Consider the following 25,305-nt stretch of genomic DNA (forward strand, 5'->3'; position numbering starts at 1 on the left):
TTGAATAAAATCTGTAGAAACATGCCTGAGTAATGGCTCTGTACATAAAAAAATCGTAATAAATGGCTGCCTGGCGGCCATATTGGATCGTATCACAAAACAAAGTGACGTGCATATGTATGACATAGGTCAATGTCCTTGTACCAATTTGAATAAAATCGGTGATGATATGCCTGAGTTATGGCTCTGTACATGAAAAAATCGTAACAAAATGGCCGCACGGCGGCCATATTGGATCGTATCATAAAAAGAATTGACGTGCATATCTATGATATTGGTCAATGTCCTTGTACCAGCTTTGAATAAAATCAGTTGAAACATGCCTGAATTATGGCTCTGTACATGAAAAAATCGTAATAAAATGGCCGCCTGGCAGCCATATTGGATCGTATCACAAAACAAAATCGACGTGCATCTGTACGACATATGAAGTAATCCTTGTACCAAGTTTGAATGAAATTGCTTCTGGCATCTCTGAGATATCTGCGTGAACGGACGGACGCACAGACGGACGCACGCACGCACGCACGCACGCACACACGCACGGACATGACCAAACCTATAAGTCCCCCGGACGGTGTCACTGTGGGGACTACTAAACATCTTGCTCATCAACAATGATTTTTCCCCCAGAGTTAAAATACAAAGCCCTTTTTCCATAGAGTTGGTTGCTCTGGTAGAATACACTCATTGTACCTGAGTATTAGCTTGTCAAAAGTTGTAATTCATAAAAAGGCACATGGCTGCAGTACAAAGAAATTTACTGATGCCACAAATGAAATTTCCAATCATTATGCTGTCAAACTTTAGAATGTGTTGTTTGTTATTTATGAAAAACTTTAAGTAATATTTCTGGTGCTGTAACAACATTTATATGTCATACCACTGTGTATTTTATTAATGGCTGGTTGAAATACCTAGCCCAAATGCTTGAGCTTCATGTAATCTTCATTGCATGAGAAACACACAAAGGATACTGGACTTACTTGAAGTCTCTTGAGTACTTGAATACCCTTTAATTTCTCTACGTTGTTGTATGAGATCCAAAGTTCCTGTAACGTCTCAGCCACTGCCTCCTGTAGAAATAAAAACCAGACATCACACATTTCTTTACACATTATAATTTCCTTTTTACATTTACAGGGTTGGGAACCAAGATGAAAGGTGAAGGAATTTATGCAACTGAGAAAACAAATTCTTTACAAGAAATGTTCCACAGAGAACCATGAGACTACTACAAAAAACACTGAATTTTATGTTGATGATATACACCCCTTATTATGTTTCAAAACTGGAACAACAATTACATGTATAATGTGCTTGGTTGTTTAATAGGAGTATCTGTTCTCTTACTAAAAACACCATGACATTAAAACAAATCACACACTAACATAAATGTATATCTTTCCTGTTATTTGTATCATTAAAAATGCTATTCTAACTGATGAGATTTTTGAAGTTTTGTGTCATATTAGGAATATCTAGAAATTTCTTTGTGTTTGGCATATACTTTTACATGCTGTATGTAAAAGTTTTCTTGTACCTTGCTTGGGTCAATGACATGTCAGTTTGACCTAAATAGTCTTCTGGTAAAACGTTATGACAATAATTTAAATGACAATATTGTTATACCACATTGGTGTAAAGATGTATGGTTTCTCACACAATGATGTGTAAACATTTTCTCTTACATTTCTTGGACATATTGATCATGTCTTGGTCTGAGCAACCATGTCTGGTAATTTGATACAACTCTAGCTGAATAAAAATCACTTACCAATCCATTCAAACTTTTGATGTTATTCCTACCAAGTGACAAAATTTTCAAGTTTTCTGATTCGGAAAAAAAAAGAAAGAAGGGAGAAGTTAATCTGCTATTCACTCTTAATGTTGAAATATTCATTGATAATTTGTTAACTGAGTCTGTTAAAAATATAAAGTGGTGAAGTCATGTATCATTTATCACAATGTTATGACAACGCTAATTGAATGAGAACATTAACTTTTCTCACATGGTGTTCATGACTTCTATTACACCTTACTTGCCCATTTTTTTAGCTTTCATTTTTAATAATGATATTGCTACCATAGACTCTAGAGTGGACTTGAAGTACAGAAAATATCTACTTTGAAAATATCAACACTTACTAAGTCCATTAGGTTAGCAATCTTCTCAATAGCATTTGTGGATAGGGACAGTTTCCTGAAAGGAGAACACATATACAGCATATATATTATTTAAAGCCCAAGTACCTATTACATGTAACAAGTGTTCAAAAAAGTGTCTACAAGAAAGAAGTCAAACTAAATGAATTTTAAGCAAGAAAAGTTCTACACAAGTAAAGTAACCCCAGTAAATTTGCTGTCTTTTACTCTATGAACATTTCATGGTCGTTTCTTAGAATGTCACAATCACAAATGTTAGTCTCGTCACACAGCTTGTAAAGATGAAACTACTTGTTTGCTATTAGAACAATTTAATTTCCACATTTAATTTGACGATGACATACATAAGGATCATATTTTGCCACCGACTGCTTATATGCTGTACTGTACATGTACTTTGTCCACAATGTATTTAAGTTGCTTCAAATATGGCTGCTACTGGTTGATGCTCAAGTACAAGAATGACAAATACTACATCAAGATCTTCCAAACAAAATAGCTACTTGTTTCTGTAAATCCTTACTGGCTACCATTCCAATATTACTGGTACTGTATTGATTGTGAAATGTTACACGGATCTATTGTCACAGTAACTGACAGACAACGTATGACCCATACCAAAAGTATTTGTACTTGTCATATTTCAGTATTTGCAACATTACAACTGGTTCCAATATTCAGAAATGTACAGAATATAGATTTATCATAAGCTGAAGTATTTATATATCTGGTAGTCATATTTAAGTTGAAACACTCTGTAATCTGTTATCAGGGCTCGAAATGAACTGTTTCCCCTGGTAGTCCACTTGGGCTACCATTTTCTGAAGTTGGTAGCCAGTGACAATGGCTGGTAGCCCATGAATATTTTGTTTTAGCAATATTTTTTTCATTAACACAAGATAAAGCTACTTTCAAGATTCTGTCCGTGAAGTGAATTTTTTAGTCATTTGATGTGAATACTTGCACACCTTTAATACCAAAAGGAAACAGGTGTAATGGACAACAGTGATCCTCAAAAGTTTGGTGAACTTGCGGTTTCATTTTCAGAGTTTTATGCAAATTTAATATTTGTCCTGAAAACTGTGACTTCTCAGCACATGCACGGGACATACTGTGCATGGCTAAAAATAGACCATGGACTAGGGAGGAGGCATAACTTCCATGTAATTGTGATAGATTTATTATGATCAAAATGCAGTGAAAATATGTTTTCATTGGCTATCATTTCCTGTGCCTGGCATCCAAGTACATCAGTTCAGACGTCGAAAACATTGGGATGAAATTCCATCGCATATTGTCTTTGTAATTGGCATAATAAAGTCATAGTTTTCCCTGGAAATCAGTACATTTTTGACTGAGGGAGCTAAATAGATAAATAAAATAAATAAATAGTCTGGCCTTTCTATGTCCAACTGGGTTTGACTGCATTTTCCTTGTCCAAAAGTGACGGACCGGACATGCCATGCCAAGTACTGACTGAACTTCATGTCCCATGCTTTGGTAGTCCATGTTGGCTATCATTTCACAGATTTTGGTTGCCCCAGGGAAAAGTTGGTAGTCTGTGGACGCGGGACTACCGCCAATTTCGAGCCCTGTGTTAGTCACAATGACGACAGTGGGAATGTTATGCTTTAGAGACATACATTACTCTTTGAGGTCTGTACAATCAAAGTCACTTAAAATTAAAGAACTTTTTTAAGGACTTTTTTCAATTTTCAAGGACCTTTTGATGTTAAAAATGCCATTTTCCATTTTTTTTAATCTTGCCATTTTTTATAAGTGTGGTTGGATGATCAAATTTCCAGGACTTTCTGGGAATCAATTTCATTTTTAAGACCTGTTCAAGGAGGCTTTAAATTCAAGGACTTTCCAGTAGCATATGGGCCTTGTCTATTGCATCAAAATTACACTCTACAACAAGAAGAAGGCAACCCAAAGACAACGCTTGATACGTTGAAAATTACACTGAATGTTGGAATTGTATCACTTTGATTTTAATAGCACATAGGTGATAAGAGCTGAGCTTTGTGGATTTAATCATCAGTAGAGCAGAAATGACTGGGACCAAAGAACAAAGCAGGGATTACTGTTGAGCATGGCAAGTGTCTTTTAAAATAAGCTTACCATAGGATTTAAACTAGCCATCAATTCAAATGAGCATTTTAAGTTTACATACATGCAATTTCCAAGCGTTGAAAGTGAGGCATCCATCTTTTCTATGGGAGGCATCTGAGAGTAAAGTTTGACATGTTCCGCTTCTGAGGCCTTGCATTCATTTTTCTCCTCCTGTATAAAGACAAGATGTAAGTCTGTGTTTGTGTCTATAAAAACCAATTAAATTTGTGTCTGCAACCACTAGGTCAATCTGAAGCTGACACTCTCATGGTTTATAGTAATGAAATTGCTCCAGTCTAGCTCTGCATGGCAGGGCTGTGTGTTACCGGCGCTATATGGCCTCCCACTGTGGAAGTGGTGGGAGGCTGTATAACACCAGTAACACAGCCTGCCATGCAGAGCTGGCTCCAGTCCAGGGTCTACGCTTATACTGAGGTACGACGGTCTTCTTATTCCTACCTCCTTGGTTATAAATGTCATAAACTTCAGTGAAAATTAAATGGGAAAAACGTTTGTGTCTATCATCCTACTTGGCTGCTATAATATTTGTTTGATTTCCTACTATCTCCCTTTATCAGTGCTTGTCTAAAGGACCATTCAGTTTTTACAGCCGGGAGGGGGGGGGGCGGCAAAATCCAGGAGGGTCAAGGTAATTTTGGAATCCGCGAAAGGGGGGGGGGGGGGGGGGTCATTGCTTTTTCACTGGTAGGAAAGGGGGGGGTCACCACATTTTCAAAAACATAATACCTACAATAATATTCACTTTATGTCATGGCCATGATCGACCCTCTTTACCAGCGGGCACCTTTGGTGGCCCACTAGAATAAAGATGACTTTACGTAATGGCCCATGACCCTTTAACTGGAGGGCTGCCTTTGGCGAACCACTCAAATAAAGTTTAACTTTATACAATGTCATGGACATAAGTTGTCTATGGAAATGAAGTTAAAAATTGCCTTACAGTCGTCCTAATTAACAGACATTTGCATGGATGTGGCTGAGAAGTTTGTGCACTGGCATCTCTGCTACATGAATAAAGTGCGCCGCGTATCGGAGTTCAAATCCAAACCGTGCGGGAAATTTGACATATGGGTTTTGGTTATTTTTCAATAGGGGGGGGGGGGGGGTCATCAAACTTTTTCGTCTGACAAAAGGGGGGGGGGGGGTCATCTTTTTTTCACGAAAATGCAGGAGTGGGGGTCTATATTTTTGTGGAACACCGGCGACAAGATTTGCCGCCCCCCCCCCGCCCCCCCCCCAGGGGCATAAAACTGAACGGTCCCTAATACTTGTTTATATCCGTAACATTGCTTATTTATTCATTTTGCTATGTTGACGTCTTCTCACTGAAGAGTAAAGGTATCGCACAGAAATGACAAAGTTCACTGACTTCAAGAAACGAGGCATTTTTTCTAACTTGAGTAAAAGCATACAACTTTCTATTTTATAAGGAACTGGTCACACTCCGATCAGTCTGTGTATTGATACTATTGTATTTCACAGAACAGCAAACTAAGATTAGCTTCAGCATGCAAGGCACTGTGACGTTAAAGAAATCTTCGTAGAATCTGAAATTAGAGTTTACTTGCAAGACTTGTATATTACATCATGTCAGTGTAAGCTATGTTTGTTACGTGGGTACAGTTGTGTTATACTTATAGTTATCAAACTGACGGATCACGCTAAAGATGGCGAATGATACTTACGAACTTCGCAAGTGCTTCTTTTATCGTAGTTCCCTTTACCGCCTGAAAGAGTAAAAATATCGTGTACATTAAGTATTTGTATTTTATAATACAGAACAACTGTTGCTGCTATCTATTAAGCAACATATCGATCAAAATGTTACAGAAGATCTGATTTCACAGAGTGTAACTCACCATTTTGGACTGGACAGTTGACAGAAAATGCTGGTGACCATGGAGACCGCAAAGGACCATGGGAGATTATTTATGTTTCGAAATGATTTTTGTTTTACCATAATTTCTTTAGCCCAATAAGAACCTAAGTGTGATTACTTTTCAGTAATATTTGTCTAAAAACATTATTTGGTATGCAACAAAATAATCAAATATGCCACAAAGGGAGCCGAGGTGAGATCGTAAGGTCATCAGTGAGAGGTCATGGTTTATTTGAAATTAACCGTTGGGGGCGGTAAAACAAGGTGCATGAACTTCATGTGAACGTCTCCGCCAGCCATACGAATGTAAACTGTCCCCTTTTTCGTTCATCGCCGAAATAGAAAAGAGCTATGTTTAACCTTCAACAAACCAGATTTTGTATTTTGAATATCTTCAAAAATATCAAGGTAATATTTTCGTTTTATTGTTGGAATTGCATCCTTGCTGTTGTGCCAATAATTCCATGAGTTCCAGCTGGCCTGCACATGCTACAGCTCGAGGTTTTGTCTGGTTGTTTGGGCAAAACCAGGCAAATCAATATTGCTTGGTATGTAGGGTACACGTCGCTCCGTCGCTCCTCCATGCTTCGTGCGACTCAAATACCCAGGCAAATATCTCGAGCCTACAGGCACTGCAGCTTTGGTCCAGCATACAACCAATATGACAAGCCGGCCCAATAACCATTTTCATTCAAGGTAATACAGTACCAGGTCCATGGGACATGTGCGATTTTCAAAGTTAAGTAGGGCTATCCTGCTGAATCACTGATAGTTAGTGATGGTGTCAGTTGTCTGGAAGTGGTAAGCGTACCCACCGTCAGGATTGGTCCCAAAAGTTCTATATATTTTTGTTATGAAGTGATACTGTTATGAATCACTGTTATAAGTCGAAGCGGGACGCGTTGTAATCATTTGAGTACCAGGTGTCGTATTAGGCCACAAAGATCGAGAGGGAGTTGGGCACATGCACCGCCATAGTTGACTGTGCTTTTGGTGTACTATACTAAAAGCCGCTGTCAACTACGCTGCCAGCACAGGCACTAGACTCAATGCAGCAAAATGTCACTGATGCAACCAGTAACTGGTTATAAATAATGCATCAGGGCTAATTATAATCGACAAAATAGCGAAAGTGTGAAATAGCTGTTATGTAGGTCATTTCCCCCACACTCATCATGACCTGAGTTCAATTAGTCTAGAACATTCCAAGGTCACTGCCCTTGATGACCTCACAACCTTGAATTCAATTAGTCATGTTTGGAATGTTCGGAAAGTTGATTAGTTGTGTAAGGGAGATAATTTTAGAACAGTAATTAGCATGTCAATAAAAGTTCTAGATTGTTCTTATATGCCTTTATAAAAGGGACGTGCACAGCTTCCAGTCAGACTTTTGGGATCGTGTCTCTTGTGTGTTACTAAACTCCAGCAGTAGTCATTCTCAAGACTTTTCAAGACCTTCACTGCCAACGCTGGATTTATACTGTGGACTTTGTGCAAATTCAAGCCTGCAAGCCAAAGGACTGTTCATTCATCCGACTGACTGTTACAACTCTGAGACTGGAGCTTTGCCGTCCCAGCTGAGATAAGTAGTCTGTACACTTTTAAAGCTTGTACTCTATCCCTGACTTAGCAATTAGTTTTATTTTCGTAATAAATTTTGTTTAAACGTTACTGCTGAGTTCACCCTTTTGTTCGTTTTCTCTGCACGTAACAAATTGGGGGCTCGTCCGGGAGACGAATATTTTGAGCCGTTTGACAACATTTTGCCAGCCTTTTCAAAACTACTATACTGTGAACTCAGCGAAATTCAATCATGGCGGAATTTAAACCAGACGAATTTATGGATGACCTTGATCAGGACACATTTAATTCCCTCAGAAAAGACAACCTCATAGCACTGGCCAATTTCCTTAAAGTAGAAGTTAAAAGATCTATGCGCAAGAGGGAAATACAGTACCGTATTGCAAACATCTAGTTGATTTAGGCCATTTGAGGAATCCACCCTGAAAGATTATGAGCCCGAGTCTACCTCTGAACTCAGAAAATTAGAATTAGAAATGCAGACAAATTTGGAGATCAAGAAACTAGAATTACAAATGAGAGAAAAAGAATTACAAATGGAAAAGAGAGACAGGCAGATTGGAGCTTAAGAAATTGGAATTAGAAAAGGAAATGAAAGAAAAAGAATTGCAAATGGAAGAAAGACAGGAAAGAAAAAGAAAGGCAGGAAAGATTAGAAATGGAAGAAAGACAGAGAGAAAAAGAATTGCGATTAGAAGAACAGCGATTACAGGTAGAAATAAAACGTTTAGAGCTTGGACAGTCAGGAAAATTCTTCCCTTCAGACAAGTTTGACATCACTAAGCATTTCAGGTTAGTTCCCCCTTTCCAAGAAAAGGATGTTGATAAATATTTCCTTCATTTTGAGAAAATTGCTCAGAGTCTGAATTGGCCTAAGGAGTCCTGGTCTATGCTTTTGCAGAGTGCTTTGGTGGGTAAAGCCAGAGAAATTTACATTCAGTTGTCAGTAGAGCAGGCTTCAAATTATGATTCTGTGAAGGAATTAATTCTCAAGGGTTATGAGTTGGTGCCTGAAGCTTACCGTCAGAAATTTAGGGATTGTGAGAAGGTGAAAGATCAAACTTATGTTGAATTTGCTCGAACAAAAGAACAACTGTTTGATCGTTGGTGTTCTTCTGAAAGGTCAGTCAGAATTATGACAAATTACGACAACTTGTTTTGATTGAGGAATTTAAAAGGTGCATCCGGAGTGACATCAAGACGTTTATCAATGAACAAAAGGCAGATACATTGGAGGTTGCTGCACGTTTGGCCGATGATTATTCATTGACCCACAAATCTTCATTTCTCAGCAAACCATCCCAGTCCTTTTCATACAGAAACAATGCAGGTAAATTTAACTCCTCCTTTTCATCCAAGAATTTTTCAAAGGAAGTAGAAAATCAAATGACAACAGTTCACAGAGTTCAAGTAACACTCCCACATCATCAGATCCCAAGTCTCAATCTCCTTCTGACAAACAGTTTGGTACACTTTCTTGTAATTATTGTAAGAAAGACGGCCATTTAATGTCAGATGTTTCAAATTGAAAAGAAAACGTGAAGGTCAAAGTGGTCAAAGTGGATCTAAGCCCACCGGCTTTATTTCTTCATCAACTCAATTAGAGTCTAATAATGTGTGCAACACATTTTCTGAGGTTAAACCCCTCTTATCCCCAATTAATGAGGTCAAGGTCAATTCTTCTCAAGATAGCATTATGGGTATTTTCGAACCATTTATTCATAATGGTTTTATATCACTTTCTAGTGATTTCTCTTCCGCTACCCCTGTCAAAATTTTAAGAGATACCGGGGCTTCCCAGTCTCTTTTGTTGGCAGATACCCTGCCGTTTTCTGAAAAGTCATTTTCAGGTTCTAAAGTTCTTATTAAGGGGGTAGATTGTAATGACTACATTCCTGTTCCTCTCCATAATGTCTATTTGTCTTCGGACTTGTTTCTGGACCTGTGGCTTTAGGTATTAGGCCTTTTTTGCCTTTTGAAGGGATTCACCTTCTCTTGGAAACGACCTTGCTGGGGACAAGGTCATTACTAATCCACTTGTGACTGATAATCCTAGTTTAGATCAGGATCCAGAGCCAATTGAACAAGAGATACCCGATTTATTTCCTTCATGTGCCATTACTCGAGCCATGTCAAAGAAAACTTCCGAGAATCAAAATACTCTCAAAAATAATGTCACAGATGTTGACTTAAATGACACCTTTCTCAGTCAGGTGTTTGACACGGATCATTCCGTTATCCCTCGTGGATTTGAAACTTCCAGTAAAACTCTGCTGACCAAAGTCAGACATTTTCTAGATCAAATCTCATTGCAGAACAACACAAAGACCCAGATATTTTGTCTTTGTTTGACAGGGTAGATGATGAAGGTAAAACTTCAGATAGCTCTGTTTCCTATTATACAAAATCTGGTATTCTCATGCGTAAATGGAGACCTCCAGATGTTTTGGTTGATGACGATTGGGCTATAAAACATCAAATTGTGGTTCCAAAGCCCTATCGTGCTGAAATATTGCGCCTGGCCCATGAAACGCCCTGGGCTGGTCACTTAGGAGTCAGGAAAACTTATCATAAAATTCTCAGTCACTTTTATTGGCCTAATCTCAGGCAGGATGTAGCACATTTCTGTAAAACTTGTCACACATGTCAAATGGTAGGAAAGCCAAATCAGACCATTCCAAAGGCCCCTTTACAGCCAATTCCTGCATTTCAAGAACCATTTAGTAGGATACTAATAGACTGTGTTGGGCCCCTACCAAAAACAAGATCAGGAAATGAGTACATGCTGACAATAATGTGTACATCAACTCGGTTCCCAGAAGCCATACCACTGAGAAATATAAAGACAAAGACTATAGTGAAAGCTTTAGTCAAATTTTTCACTTTATTTGGCCTCCCTAAATGTGTCCAGTCCGATCAAGGCTCCAACTTTATGTCTGGTATTTTTCAACAAGTAATGGATCAGCTAGGCATTAAACAGTAAGGTCATCCGCCTATCATCCAGAAAGTCAGGGTGCTCTTGAGCGATTTCATCAAACTTTGAAAAACATGATTAGGACCTACTGTTTTGACACAGAGAAGCAGTGGGATGAAGGAATTCATTTTCTGCTCTTTGCTGTTAGAGAGTCAATTCAGGAGTCTCTTGGTTTTAGCCCATTTGAGCTTGTATTTGGACATACAGTCCGTGGCCCACTTAAGCTCGTTAAAGAGAAATTCCTATCAGACGATGATGATTGTCTGAATATTTTGCAATATGTGTCAGATTTTCGTACAAACTCTCTAAAGCATGTGAATTAGCCAGAGAAAATCTTGAGTCATCTCAGCAGTCAATGAAAACCAAATATGATAAAAGCACCTCAAAACGGAAGTTTGAACCAGGTCAAAAGTTCTTGTTCTACTTCCAATTCCTGGCAAACCACTCCATGCTCGTTACTTTGGGCCATACCTAATTGATAAGAAATTGAGTGATTAAATTACATCATAATAACACCTGACAGGCGAAAACAAAAACAGCTATGTCACATAAATATGCTTAAGCCATATTTGGATAGGGATAATCCTACTATAACTCAGCCTGTCAGTGCAGTCAGTTCAAACCATTATGAAGATAGTGATACTGAAACTGACTTGAGTGAAAATACTCTAAACTCAAAGCTGGGCTCGGTCAAGCTTCAGAACTCAAAATCCTGGAGAAGCTGGAGTCTACAAAGTTGGCACACCTCCAGCCAGAACAACAACAACAGGTGAAAGAACTGCTCCATGAATATAAACACCTGTTTCAAGATGTTCCAACGAGGACAAACGTCATCTATCACGACGTTGATGTTGGGGACAGTAAGCCTGTAAAACAACATCCATACAGACTGAATCCAACAAAAGCGAAATATCTCCAGGAAGAAGTCAAATACCTGCTGGACAATGACTTTATTGAACCCAGTAAAAGTAACTGGAGTTCGCCGTGCATACTTGTTCCCAAATCAGATCACAGTTATCGTATGTGCACGGACTTTAGGAAGGTCAACACTTTAACAAAGACAGACACTTTCCCAATCCCGAGGATTGATGACTGCATCGACCGAGTGGGAAAAGCCAAGTATGTGACGAAATTTGACCTACTGAAGGGATTTTGGCAAGTCCCTCTGACGGATCGTGCTCGTGAAATATCCGCCTTTGTTACACCAGACGGATTGTTCCAGTACAAGGTGATGCCATTCGAATGAAGAACTCTCCGGCAACGTTCCAACGGATGATCAACGACGTCATATCCGGGCTAGACGGTGTGCAGCTTACGTTGACGACGTCGTCCTGTATAGTGACACCTGGGAGGAACACATCAAGCTCATGCGGAAGTTCTTTGAGAGACTGAGCAAAGCAATGTTGACTGTCAACCTTGCCAAATCTGAGTTTGGTTGGGCGAGGGTAACTTACCTCGGACATACTGTAGGACAGGGTGAGGTAAAACCTGTTGATGCCAAAATCAGTGCCATTTCAAGTTTTCCCATACCAAACTGCAAACGACAACTGATGCGCTTTCTCGGTATGGCTGGTTACTACAGAAAATTCTGTCCAAATTTCTCCACAATTACTGAGCCTTTGACTAACTTACTAAAAAGAAAGTAAAGTTTGTTTGGTCAGAGCAATGCCAACAGGCATTTGATACACTTAAAGCCATACTGCAAAGTGCCCCAGTGTTGTCTGCACCAGATTTCACTTTGCCATTCAAATTAGCTGTAGATGCTAGTGATACGGCTGCTGGTGCTGTTTTATTGCAAGAGGATAGTCATGGTGTAGATCATCCTGTTTGCTATTTTTCACGCAAATTTAACAAATCCCAGAGAAACTACTCTACAATTGAAAAAGAGTGTTTATCTTTGATATTAGCTTTACAGCATTTTGAAGTTTATGTTACTTCTTCAAATCAGCCAATAGTGGTTTATATTGATCACAACCCTCTTGTTTTTCTGCAGAAATTTAAAGGCAAAAATCAGAGATTGCTAAGATGGAGTTTAATGTTACAGGAGTTTAATCTTGACATTAGACATATCCAAAGGCAGAGACAATTTAATTGCAGACTGTCTCTCTCGTATTTAGAGTTTATTGTTGTTCACTTTCAAGAAATTTACTTTAGAGTAAAACAAAATTTGAGTACTTAAATCCTTTTCAAGATTACATTTGTAAAAGAAAGATTTTTCTTTGAAAAATTTTCTTTTTTTTGAAGAGGGGGTGTGTTATGTAGGTCATTCCCCCACACTCATCATGACCTGAGTTCAATTAGTCTAGAACATTCTCAAGGTCACTGCCCTTGATGACCTCACAACCTTGAATTCAATTAGTCATGTTTGGAATGTTCTGGAAAGTTGATTAGTTGTGTAAGGGAGATAATTTTAGAACAGTAATTAGCATGTCAATAAAAGTTCTAGATTGTTCTTATATGCCTTTATAAAAGGGACGTGCACAGCTTCCAGTCAGACTTTTGGGATCGTGTCTCTTGTGTGTTACTAAACTCCAGCAGTAGTCATTCTCAAGACTTTCAAGACCTTCACTGTCAACGCTGGATTTATACTGTGGACTTTGTGCAAATTCAAGCCTGCAAGCCAAAGGACTGTTCATTCATCCGACTGACTGTTACAACTCTGAGACTGGAGCTTTGCCGTCCCAGCTGAGATAAGTAGTCTGTACACTTTTAAAGCTTGTACTCTATCCCTGACTTAGCAATTAGTTTTATTTTCGTAATAAATTTTGTTTAAACGTTAACTGCTGAGTTCACCCTTTTGTTCGTTTTCTCTGCACGTAACATAGTATGACATACAGCTTAGGCTTTGCTCAAATTAGATATACGCATAATTAATGAGGTACAGTATGAAGCATCATAAGGTCTCCCATCATACCATATATGAAGGGTGTACCACTTGTGTTACTGAGTTGTAGGCATATTGATGAAATCAAGGTCAAAAGTCATCCTAGTAACGTGAAATTTTGGCAGAAAACTTTACTTACATAATCATCCCTGTCCACAAATATCAGATCTCTAGCTCTATTAACTAGCCTATAATTTCATAATTGTATAATAAATGAGGTACAGGATGATGAGAGTCAAGGTCACCAGAAACTCAAAATTTTAGTTATATGTTTTCATCCCTTACCGGTCATTTTCAATATACACCAGCCCTCTCGGACTGTATGTGGAAAACGATATAGTCATAGCTTTACTGCAAGGTCTAGGAGAGGTCAAAGTTCATAGAAAATTCAGAAAAAATAATACTTTCAAAATATTCATTGCAAGATTAACGTTGACATGGTTTAAGACATTGATGTTTGCAATGTAGCAGACTGGCCATATGGTCTACAAAGTGAATGTACAGAAATTTGATTGATCAAGTATTATACAAATAAGGTCAATTTCAAGGTTAAAATCCAAGATGGCCACAAGAAAAAAGGGTCTAAATATTATTGATGTGGACTATGACATGAAGGGTAAGGTCACTGTTTGTGTGCATGAAAATAGGGGAGTTCACCAACACTTTTGAAGAGTCACTATTTTATGCAAAGCGTCATTTTAAAAAATGCCGGCCCTCCCTCCCTGTAATTTCTCTCACTTCCCTTACTCACATGAGGGCGCTGTAATAGCAGGACAATGGACAGCTTGTGGAGCAAGTGTTACATCAAATTGACCCTCTGTTAGCTGTTTGTCGGATTTGTTCATTCTATATTTTTCAGTTTCTAATTATTTCTTCATAAATATTTGAATTTACTACTCAGTTTCTTTACTTCTTCATTTCGCTATTTCGCAGTTTCGCTATTTCGTCGATTATAATTAGCCATGCATCAGTGACGGTTTGCTTGCATTGAGTCTGGTGCCTGTGACTGCCAGCATCACACACCATCCAACCTCAGATTGTCCTTTAAGCAGAGAAAGAGGATTCTGTAGTTGAAAATACATTCTTCTGTGATGTTTAATGCATACAGTTGGGCAGATATTACCGCTCCACTGTCTGTAGCTGAATTTGGGCAGATAGTCCATGTAGCTGACATGTAATGGGTGCAGCTCTGTAGGTAGCCGACATTCCCCCCCCCCCAAATAATTTTGTGTGGAAATTTGTGCGCTACAGAACTGCAGCAGGACGTGGCTATTAGCTTAGACTGTGTACCTCATGAATGAGATGGCAAAAAAATTAAAGGGACAAAGTCTGCCATTTTTCATGAATTTTGTTTGATACAAGATACTACTTACATTGTTTGACATGTTGAAAGATACTAAATGAATAGGTAACCATGCATATATTTGACCCTGGTTTTAGACAAATTAAATGAAACCATCGCAAAAACAATTTAATGGTCATGACCATTAATTCATTTTGGCGATGGTTTCATTCATCGTGTCCGGGGTCAAATATATGCATGGTCACCCATTCATTATCTTTCAACACGTCAAAAATGTAAGTAGTATCTTTATCAAACAAAATTCATGAATAATGGCCGACTTTGTCCCTTTAATAATGCCGCTATTTTTGTTGTTATACTTTTTAGGATCTATGCTTATACCAGGCAAATAGATTATGTTGATGTTTTTGTCGTTATACTGGTAAGCCTTGTAATGACAACCACAAATATGGCCGGTCAGATAAACCATATTCCTTTTAACTTTACATGGTGTTAATTTCACAACCTTTTGAAGAAACGATCACTGCCTCTCATCACTGTGAATACAAGAGACCTGCCCCGCAACAACCCGATCCCACAACAAACTTATCCCCTGCCTTACGAACCCGGCTCAACAGCAAACTCACCTCTTGGTTTGATTCTGTTGTTTAATAAATTTTGTAATGGATTAAGGACACATATATCGGACTTCAACAACTGTAACAATTTGCTGATGACTCTGATTTTGGCTGTTTGAGACAATCAAACTGACGGTAGGCATTCTGAAGAGAAGGCCTCCAATTTGCATCAACAATTATACATAACGTATAATCAGAGAGTTGTCAAATGTGTTCAGAGAAGCCAAATGATGTGATCGATACATAAACTTTGAAACAATCTATGATTGATGGTTTGACCAACGGGATTTACACAGTAGTGTTGAGTGCATCATAATTACCGCATCATTTGCATTACATCACAGTCACTCAAGCATGAAATTGTTGACTAAATTGCAAATGCAGTGTAACAACACAGTGTATTTTTTTGTGCAGGTGTATGGCTGTTTACAGCAGTTTCAGGGTTTTCAAAGATGTCTTTTTACACATAGGTAAGAAAGCTAGCAATAGTATTTCAATTGCATGTTTTCAATTTCAAAAATTACTGTAAGAGTTTGTACAATCATATTTTAATAATTTAATTTCATATTTGATATACCAATGTGAATGGACAGTAGAACTTGGTAGAATTTGACAGAACATTGCAGCAACTAGATTGACATCCATGCACAGACTATAGATACAGTCATAATGGAATCAGCATCTAAGTTTTTAAATTGAATTCAGCAGTTGTCTGCTTGTTATTCCCCATGGACACCGTCGGGGGGGGACTTATAGGTTTGGTCATGTCCATGCATGGGTGCATGCGTCTGTCCGTCCGTTCACGCAGATATCTCAGACATGCTCTGGTCAATTTCTTTCAAACTTTGCACAAGGATAGTACCCTACCCCATACAGATGCACGTCGATTTGTTTCACAATGCGATCAAATTTGGCCGTGTTACAGGACTTTTTAGTTTACACCTCCATAGACTCCCATGTATAAGGCAGTTCTCCATAGACTCCCATGTATAAGGCCAAGAAAAATAAAAATTAGTTTCTCATCGTATTCATATTGCAAAAAGGATGCAGTGACACAGTTTTTAGTCCCCACGGATGAAGTCCAGGGGGCTTATAGATTGGGTCATGTCCGTCCGTTCGTCCATCCGTTCACGCAGATATCTCAGATATTTTGACAAATTGTCACGTGACCTCAGTGACCTTTGACCTCAAACATACATATTTGTCCATAACTCAGTAACCACAAGTGCTACACCCTTCATGTATAGTATGATGGGACACCTTATGGAGCCACATATTGTACCTCATTAATTACGTGCATATCTAATTTGAGCGAGCCAAGAGAGCTATAGGTCTGATTTTGGTATATAGGGATAACTTAGCAATACAATTTTTTTTGACAAAATGTCACGTGACCTCAGTGACCTTTGACCTCAAATATACATATTTGTCCATAACTCAGTAACCACAAGTGGTACACCCTTCATATTTGGTATGATGGGAGACCTTATGACGCCACATACTGTACCTCATTAATTATGTGCATATCTAATTCTGAGCAAGCCAATAGAGCGAGCTATGTAAGCGGTCTGAAATCACCAAAGTGCGCCGGCAAACTGCGCCGGCGCATTTCAAAGTGCGCCCCCATTTTGCGCCAGTATATTGCGCCGCCCAAAACTGCGCCCTTACTCTGCGCCATTGCAAAGTTTCAATGTCAAGCACACAACTAATGGTCTGTTTTGGTTTCGTCAAGCGATTTCAAAGAAATATTCATGTTTTTCGTGGGGAATATGGTGAAATGTGTCACTAAAATGCGGACGATGGGAGTATTTTTTCCGACACGTATGTGAAGTATGATAACATCACTTTGGCGAGAGGGAAGGTAACTCGGCCAGGCGAGTGCCATTTGCATCGTAAATCGTAATGCGACCTTTGAATCTGTCTGTAGTTTCTAGCTACCCGAACCTTGTGGATAAATTCTTGAAGTCACAGTTAAAAAGGGGCTAAAGTTAACACTCTCAAACTATTTCGATGGCCAAATATCTCTGCCATTATGCGTTTCGTCGGGTAATACGTGGCGAGAGTGTCCTGTCTCAGTGTCTGAATAGGCGGTGCAGCCGTAAATCAGACACTCCATACTTGTTTGATCGGAACCTTGTGGACCGTAATTCTTGCTCTAATTCTGCGACCTTTGAATCGTCCTACAATTTCTACTTCCAACTCATATGACGACCCCAAATGATAAGGAATGCGACTGATTCTGAGACTCTCAGCCCATAGAAGAATCAAAGTGCGATCACGTTTGCGACTGAACTGACTAACTCCCATGTCGCTTTGTGATTTACATGTATATTTGCGAGTGAATTTGAGACCGGGTCTGAGACTCTCATTTAACGTGCAAACAGCAAATGCGACCGTTCTTGCGACTGACTTCCTGACGTAAGGTATGTAAGGGTACCTGAATCGACAAGTGCGGGGCCAAAGTTAGGAGAGCGAATGTGAGAGCTTGAAGAGTACTTGCTCACTTTGAAAGTGCGAGCGATAGTGAGGATGTGAAGTGAACTCGCTCTGTTGTAACATAGTGCGTGTCAGCATTTATTTCATCACCTTGGTCGAATGAAAACTTACGATCAAAGTCACTGCTAAAACAGTGATACGATCTCCATGGAAATACAGTGCTGTGTATCATGAGCGAACGGCTGAGTGAATTCATGATTTAGTCCCCGATGGAAATTATTGAAACACACTTATTTCCAAACACCAAGAAGTTGATAGGCCTATATTCGTCTAAATAAAAATATGAATGAGACATTCATCTTTACATAATGGAGAATAGAATATTATATCTGCCTGCGAAGAACTTTATTTACCAGGTTATAAACATCGGCGAGAGACCGAGAGACCGATCGGGCTGGGACGTACGATTCACAGACTGATTCAAAGTGGTGGTCAAAGTGAAAGGGGACGCCATGAACACTCAATCCCGACGAGTATTTATATAGTTATGTCAAAAACGGGAGTCACGACCGTGATTAAGGTTATTCTGAGTCAATTAAACTTGAACTGGACCAAAGGATAGCACACAATTAGATACAATCTAGGTCTAGTGTCCTGTGACACTATGGTGGGTTTCCAAGTTCCCTGTTGCAGTTTGGAAAACGACCTGCCGACAGCTGATGACAAAACGCGCTCATGCTTTTGATCATAGACCCTGGAGCGATGTTTTGATGGATTTCAAACTTCCTTACCCTATAAACAACTTGAAACTAAAATGAAAGACGAAAAAATATCCGTGAACGGACGAGAGATTTCCTGTAGAAACTTCAGATATTTACTGAGGCGGATCATCTATATTTTTACATCCATGGGCGGATCATAGAAGTGAAATTTACCTCAATGGACGGATCGATCGGAGCACCGAGAATATGGCATTTCCCGTTCGATTTCCAAAACATCATCGTGGAGTTTCTAACAGAAAGGAAACAAATTGAAACGACAACTGATATCGTGTCATTTAAATACGGGCTTTTAATTGTTCATTCATTTTAGTTATTATCGTCGTGCCGTTTTAGAAGATTTTTGAGGACCTAAACGACATCATGTGTTGGTCCATTGCCATGGAATCCTATGTCAACGAAAGGCGGTGACTTTTTTTCAAAGTTGAATAAAATTTCCTTTCTGGTTGTGTTAGTCAATAAATCTAAATATTTTTGTTCCCTATTGATCATAAACCCTCGATTCTCCCGTCTATAATTCGATATGTAACATACATCTTCACCTATATTGTCATTAGTTTCTATTACCAACGTACAAAAACTTGGCCCGTTCACCAAAGCACATGGGTCTATGATTGCATGAACGGCCGTACTTTATGCATTGGGAAGATATTCATGTTGCAGTCTGCCCGAAAAAAACCCGAGGATGTTTAGACGATAACAAAGGCGATGACTCAGTTGAATAAAACAAAACTAAACTTTTGGACATCATATTTTTATCTTGGCGTACACTTGTCGGTTCGATGTGCGACCGTACGCAGATCGCCCATATTCTCCATAAAACTAGTCAAAACAATTCTGCGACAGATCCGTGATGTTGTCTCGTGAACGTCCTTGAACCCGTAGCCGCGACCATTGTTTTTTGATCTGTTCCGTGCTTGATGATTGGTAGAATTAACGCATCAAAATTTGAAGACACATGTGACTAAATCCTGTGATTGTTAGGCAATTGACGGTGTGTAGGGGCGAGACGGAAGGCAACAATCCAAGGACCAAGCTAGGGAGCATCATGCATGCTTTCTAAACAATGAGCCGCGTGTTTCAATATCTATATACCATACGAAATCTGGCTTTGACCAATGTTCCTGTCCTGTTTCGGAGGATAACTTTCGAGCTGCGTAACCGATGTTTAGGTTCAGATATCCGAATCTTTCGTTTTCGAAAGGCTTATCGATTTACAGAGATAAAACTTTTGTTATTAGTTTACGTGTACATAACCCAGCACACGGGGCAAAAGCAAATACCTACGAGGTTGGAAAATTTCAGCGAGTCGCTCTCATCAGCGGTCGAGGAAAAATTATACGTCAGTATCACTGCTCCGCCAAGTTTATTGTTGTTTGTACGACTAGTTTGAAAGTCATAGACTATCTTAACGGTGAAATTCATATTGCCATTCAATATTTTACGCTCGAAGTCACCTGTCACATGCATTCGGAAGCAAAAACGTTTACAGACTGTTTTATAGTGATAACTAGCTCCAGGCCGTGACATGTCTCTAGTTACAAAGAAACTTCGTAAATCGAAATCGACATCAAAATTGAGCGGTGATCGTGAACCGTTAAATAAATGTCGGCAAAATAAAACATCAAATTTCTAAACTTTTAGGAGAGAGAGAGAGAGAGAGAGAGAGAGAGAGAGAGGGGGAGGGAGGGAGGGGAGGGGTTTATGCAGTCGCGAACTGATCATGGTCTTTAGGATGGATAAGTGCAGAGTCGGTTTACACATTTGCGCTGCACAGATATCGAAAATGTACAGATACTTTCCCGAAATTTGACTTATTTTATAACAAGAGTAGAACAAAACCAAAAATGTTGAAGTTAGGCTACTCTTCGGATGTTTGACTCGCAAGTTTGCTAAAGTTAGATTACATGTATACTTACAGAAAATGGTCGCCGTAGTCTTCTGTTCAAAAAATATATATGTTCTTCAACACCACGTTTCTTATGATCGGTGATGTCACATTTTATTATTTTTATAAATATAAATTAATGCACCGATTTCAAACCGTAATTATTTTTTTCTGGTCGAATTGAGAGACTTTTTAGTAGTTCTGTAGACGAAACAATCGGACACGGCAGAGTATCTTGGCAATAGCACGACGTCTACGCTATCGTTTAGCTGCAATAATTGTACAATTGCAGCCAGAGCCCTGGGTAAGCCGAATTCGGAAGGTAATAACGCCAGTTGCAGCGGTGTCATGGATTGACTGTACCTTTGTCATTTCTGTTGAAGTACACCTGTTATTGCTACAAGCATTGCGCTCTTCATGAAACGTTGTTTCTCTGTACATGTATACTGGTCTCTCCGTTATATTCAGTGTCGTATAATCTGTTGTTTGCATGTCAACACATTGGCCTGTGCACAACCTCGTGACCGTAATTTACACAGACATAAATATTCGATCCCGTCCGTGAATCGCAAAGGTGAATGGGATTAACCTGATCCCGGGTATCAAGTCCCTTGCCTTTGAGGGAGATGCAAAATTCACAAATTTTGACTGCTGCTGAAGCCATATCCTTTCACGATACCGCCAAGTGAGTGTAATCCGTCCCATACAAACATAACATGGTCTCGTACCTCCGAGACTCCATTCTGAAAACATGTCAAAAATCTTACTGGCGAAAGATATATTTTCACACCTTGTTGAAAGAAAAATTCTTTACTGCAAGTTCCTGTTTGAGAAGTAACTTATGGTCCTGTCTACCTCCATAAGCTTATGTGTCCACGTACGTATGTGCGTAGTCCCAGAACAACTACTATTCACGTCATTTTTCGAGCTGCATTTTTCAGGTCACTCGGAAATGTCGTTGTCACGGATATTAATATCTACATTCTACACTGCTAAAGCGTCCTGCTACGCAAGTGCAAGTACTCGATCTTGTTGTGACACTCGGAGGAGGTGTTTTGGCGCAGAGTAAGGGCGCAGTTTTGGGCGGCGCAATATACCGGCGCAAAATGGGGGCGCACTTTGAAATGCGCCGGCGCAGTTTGCCGGCGCACTTCGGTGATTTCAGACCGCTTACATACCTGAATAGAGCTAGAGGTCTGATTTTTGGTATACAGGGATTACTTAGCAATACAATTTTTTTGAGAAAATATCACGTGACCTCGATGACCTTTGACCTTGAATATACGTATATGTCAATAAATAAGCAACCACCAGTGCTATGTCCTTTATATTTAGTAGGATAGGAGACCTTATGACAACACATGCTTACCTCATTAATTATGCACATATCTAATTCTGGGCAAGCGAATAGAGCTAGAGGTCTGATTTTTGGCATATAGGGATTAATTAGCAATACAATTTTTTTTTTAAATGTCACGTGACCTCGATAACCTTTGACCTTGATTGTCCAATATATGCATAACTCAGTAACCACAAGTCTATACCCTCCAATTTTGATAGGATATTAGACCTTAAGATGTCACATCTTGTACCTCATTTATTATGCGCATATGTATTTCTTGGCTGGCCAATACAGCTAGAGGTCTGATTTTTTTTCCCAATTTAGAACCATAACTTAGACATGCCTAATGTGTTTCAAATTGGGAACAACGACATAGACCTATGTGCCCATAGATCTCAACATATACACTCCAGTGATACTTCTTAATGACCACATTTCCCTGCCCCATCAAGACTAATACTCCTATTACAAGTGGGGACTATGTCATTGTCAATGACTTGTGTTTAGTGTTTTGAAGAAAGATAGTAAATCTACAATACATCCTTTTCAGGTTTTACAGTGTTGGGAGAACGCATTGGCATGCAGGTTAGCATTTCACATATTTAACTTCCATTGCATGGATATTTATGCCACACTACATATTCTCACTGGATTGAGCTCTTATCAATAGTTAATAGCAAAATTAGGCTCTGACTGGATTTGGACTATTTGTGATCTTGATTGTGGTTAGAACTTGAAACACAAAACATACATATCAGCTTGTGTCCCCTATTGTACCAGTTTTAGAACCATTATGAAATTTTTCTTCAAGGAAAGGTGCCTTTCAGAACAGTCTGAACAGACTTTCTGACTATTGTATTTGTCTGTTTGTTTCCACAGCCATACCCAAGCCATGCTGTACAGTGTTAATTTCTAGAAATTTAAGTAGCACCATACAGGTAACCTTTCTACCAATTTATAATCTTGAAGTTTTTTTTTTCATGTAAACCATTTGTTATGTCCTACAGTAAGATTATCATAACCTTTACTGAAGTTGCATCTGAATGGAAAAATGTTTTTAAAGACTGTAGTCTGAGAAGGAAAAAGATTTCACTTAATAATTGAACAATTGTGGAAGATAGGATTCAGTTCATGAGTGATGTTTTCCTGCTTTGTGCTTTCTAACTGTCTTGTACATTTTTAGCTCCGCTCTCAGCGACGTGGAGCTTATCAAATAGGTTGATTTTCCGTCGTCGTCCGTCGTCGTCCGTCGTCGTCCGTCAACAATTGCCTTCTTCTCTGAAACCGCAAGTCAGTTTGCTTTGAAATTTTATGTGCAGTTCACTTGGGGTGACCTCACTTAAGTTTGTTCAAATTGTGGTGAAATTTGTATATTTGTATTTTTGGGGTATTTTTTGCTGTTTTTGGTAAAGAAATCTTCTTCTCTGAAACCTCTTGTCGGAGTGCTTTGAAATTTGATATTCAGTTTACTTAGGGTGACTTCAGTTAGATTTCTTCAAATCGTGGTGAAATTTGGATATTTGTATTTTTAAGGCAATTTTTGTCGTTTTTGGTAAAAAAATCTTTAAAAATCTACTTCTTCAAAACTACCAGTCAGATAGCTTTGATATTTGGTACATAGGTCCCCAGGGATGATCTATTTCAGATTTGTTCAAATTATGCAGAAATATGCAAATTTGCATTTTTAAGGCAATTTTTGCCATTTTTGGTCAAAAAATGTGTTTCTCAAAAAGCACTGGTCTGATAGCGTTGAAATTTGGTATACAGGTTTCTATAGTTGAACTTAGTAGTATATATGAATTCTGATGAAGTCTGTAATTTTGTATTTTTGGGGCAATTTTGTCATTTTTGGTCAAAAAATGTGTATTTCCAAAACTAGCACATCTGATAACTTTGAAATTTGGTATACAGGTTCCTACGGATGAACTAAATAATATTAATGAAATTATGACAAAATCTGCAATTTTGTATTTTGGGGGCAATTTTTTTCCATTTTGGTCAAAAATGTGTTTCTCAAAAAGTACTGGTCCAATAGCTTTGAAATTTATTATACAGGTCCCTACAGATTAACTAAGTAATATATGTTGAATTTCTGATGAAATCTGTAATTTTGTATTTTTGGGGCAATTTTTGCCATTTTTGGTCCAAAAAATGTGTATTTCCAAAACTACTCATCTGATAGCTTTGAAATGTGGTATACAGCTCCTATAGATGAACTACAGGATTATGATGAAATCTACAAATTTGAATTTTAGGGGCATTTTTTGCCATTTTTGGTCAAAAAATGTGTTTCTCAAAAAGTACTGGTCTAATTTGAAATTCGGTATACATGTTTCTACAGATAAACTAAGTAATATATATTGAATTTCTGATGAAATCTGTAATTTTGTATTTATGGGGCAATTTTTGTTTGCCATTTTTGGTCCAAAAATGTGTATTTCCAAAACTACTCATCTGAGAGCTTTGAAATTCAGTATACAGGTTCCTACAGATGATCTAAATGATAGTTATTGAAAAAATGATGAAATCTGCAATTTTGTATTTTTGGGGCAATTTTTTCCATTTTTGGTCAAAAAATGTGTTTCTCAAAAAGTACTGGTCTGATAGCTTTGAAATTTGATATGCAGGTTTCTACAGATTAACTAAATGTGATATATTGAAATTATGATGAAATCTGCAATTTTGTATTTTTGGGGCAATTTTTGCCATTTTTGGTCAAAAAAATTGTTTCTCAAAAACTGCAAGTCGATAGCTTTGATATTTGGTATACAGGTTCCAAGGGATTATTGTAATATATGATATATTGAAATTATGGTGAAATCTGCAATTTTAATTTTTGGGGCAATTTTTGCCATTTTGGTCAGAAAATTTCATTCTCAAAAATACCGCAATTCCTTTGATATTTGGTGTACAGGTTCCTGGGGGTTCTCTTAGTGTGATATACCGTACTCGTCCGAGTATAAGCCCCGGTTCGGCAACACTAAACAGCGTTAAACCTGGGGAGGGGCTTATACTCGAGCAACCCATGTTATCTGGCGTGGACGCTTAATTTATGCTAATTTTATGCACGTTTTTTTTCAACACCACTCGATCTTTCTATCGCTTTCAAAATTGACTTACACATCCAAAGAAATTGATTGTACAATCTCTGAATACAGAAGTGACATTTTGGTGAAATTTCAGCGTCGAAAAAACCCAAACTTGAAACAAAGACGTCATGTATGCTGCTGATCAACAGTAATGTGAACAGGCATGCATTGCCTACACGGAAAGGCAACTCAATATTCCAGTATCAAACTGTCTACATCTTGTGAAAACAA

The 25,305-nt window shown here is 38.5% G+C and overlaps 2 protein-coding genes across 4 annotated transcripts in view; one reads left to right on the plus strand and one right to left on the minus strand.

Annotated features, from left to right (window-relative positions):
• Positions 1-902: 902 nt before the first annotated feature.
• Positions 903-6,310, minus strand: LOC139148950 (dynein axonemal light chain 1-like). Of its 2 annotated transcripts, none has more exons than XM_070720421.1 (6): positions 6,162-6,310; positions 5,988-6,029; positions 4,343-4,452; positions 2,145-2,203; positions 1,778-1,833; positions 903-1,076 (listed from the first exon to the last, which is right to left on the minus strand). In XM_070720421.1, the coding sequence occupies exons 1-6, from the start codon at positions 6,219-6,221 to the stop codon at positions 918-920; spliced, it is 486 nt and encodes a 161-aa protein (XP_070576522.1). In that variant the 5' UTR covers positions 6,222-6,310; the 3' UTR covers positions 903-917. The 2 variants fall into 2 exon arrangements, with proteins under 2 accessions (XP_070576522.1, XP_070576521.1); XM_070720420.1 differs by having other exon boundaries at positions 987-1,076; positions 2,149-2,203; positions 6,162-6,307.
• A 136-nt stretch (positions 6,311-6,446) lies between these two features.
• Positions 6,447-25,305, plus strand: part of LOC139148956 (small ribosomal subunit protein uS10m-like) — a 28,967-nt gene continuing 10,108 nt past the window's right edge. The window contains exons 1-4 of one of the 2 annotated variants that reach the window (XM_070720429.1): positions 6,447-6,589; positions 15,955-16,010; positions 22,536-22,570; positions 22,865-22,923. In XM_070720429.1, coding sequence (XP_070576530.1) covers positions 6,533-6,589; positions 15,955-16,010; positions 22,536-22,570; positions 22,865-22,923 — 207 coding nt within the window. In that variant the 5' untranslated portion in view covers positions 6,447-6,532. The remainder of the gene's footprint in view (positions 6,590-15,954; positions 16,011-22,535; positions 22,571-22,864; positions 22,924-25,305) is intronic. The other variant, XM_070720430.1, reaches the window with a different exon arrangement.

The sequence above is a fragment of the Ptychodera flava genome, chromosome 14 (genome assembly GCF_041260155.1).
Source record: "Ptychodera flava strain L36383 chromosome 14, AS_Pfla_20210202, whole genome shotgun sequence".
Classification (NCBI taxonomy): domain Eukaryota; kingdom Metazoa; phylum Hemichordata; class Enteropneusta; family Ptychoderidae; genus Ptychodera; species Ptychodera flava.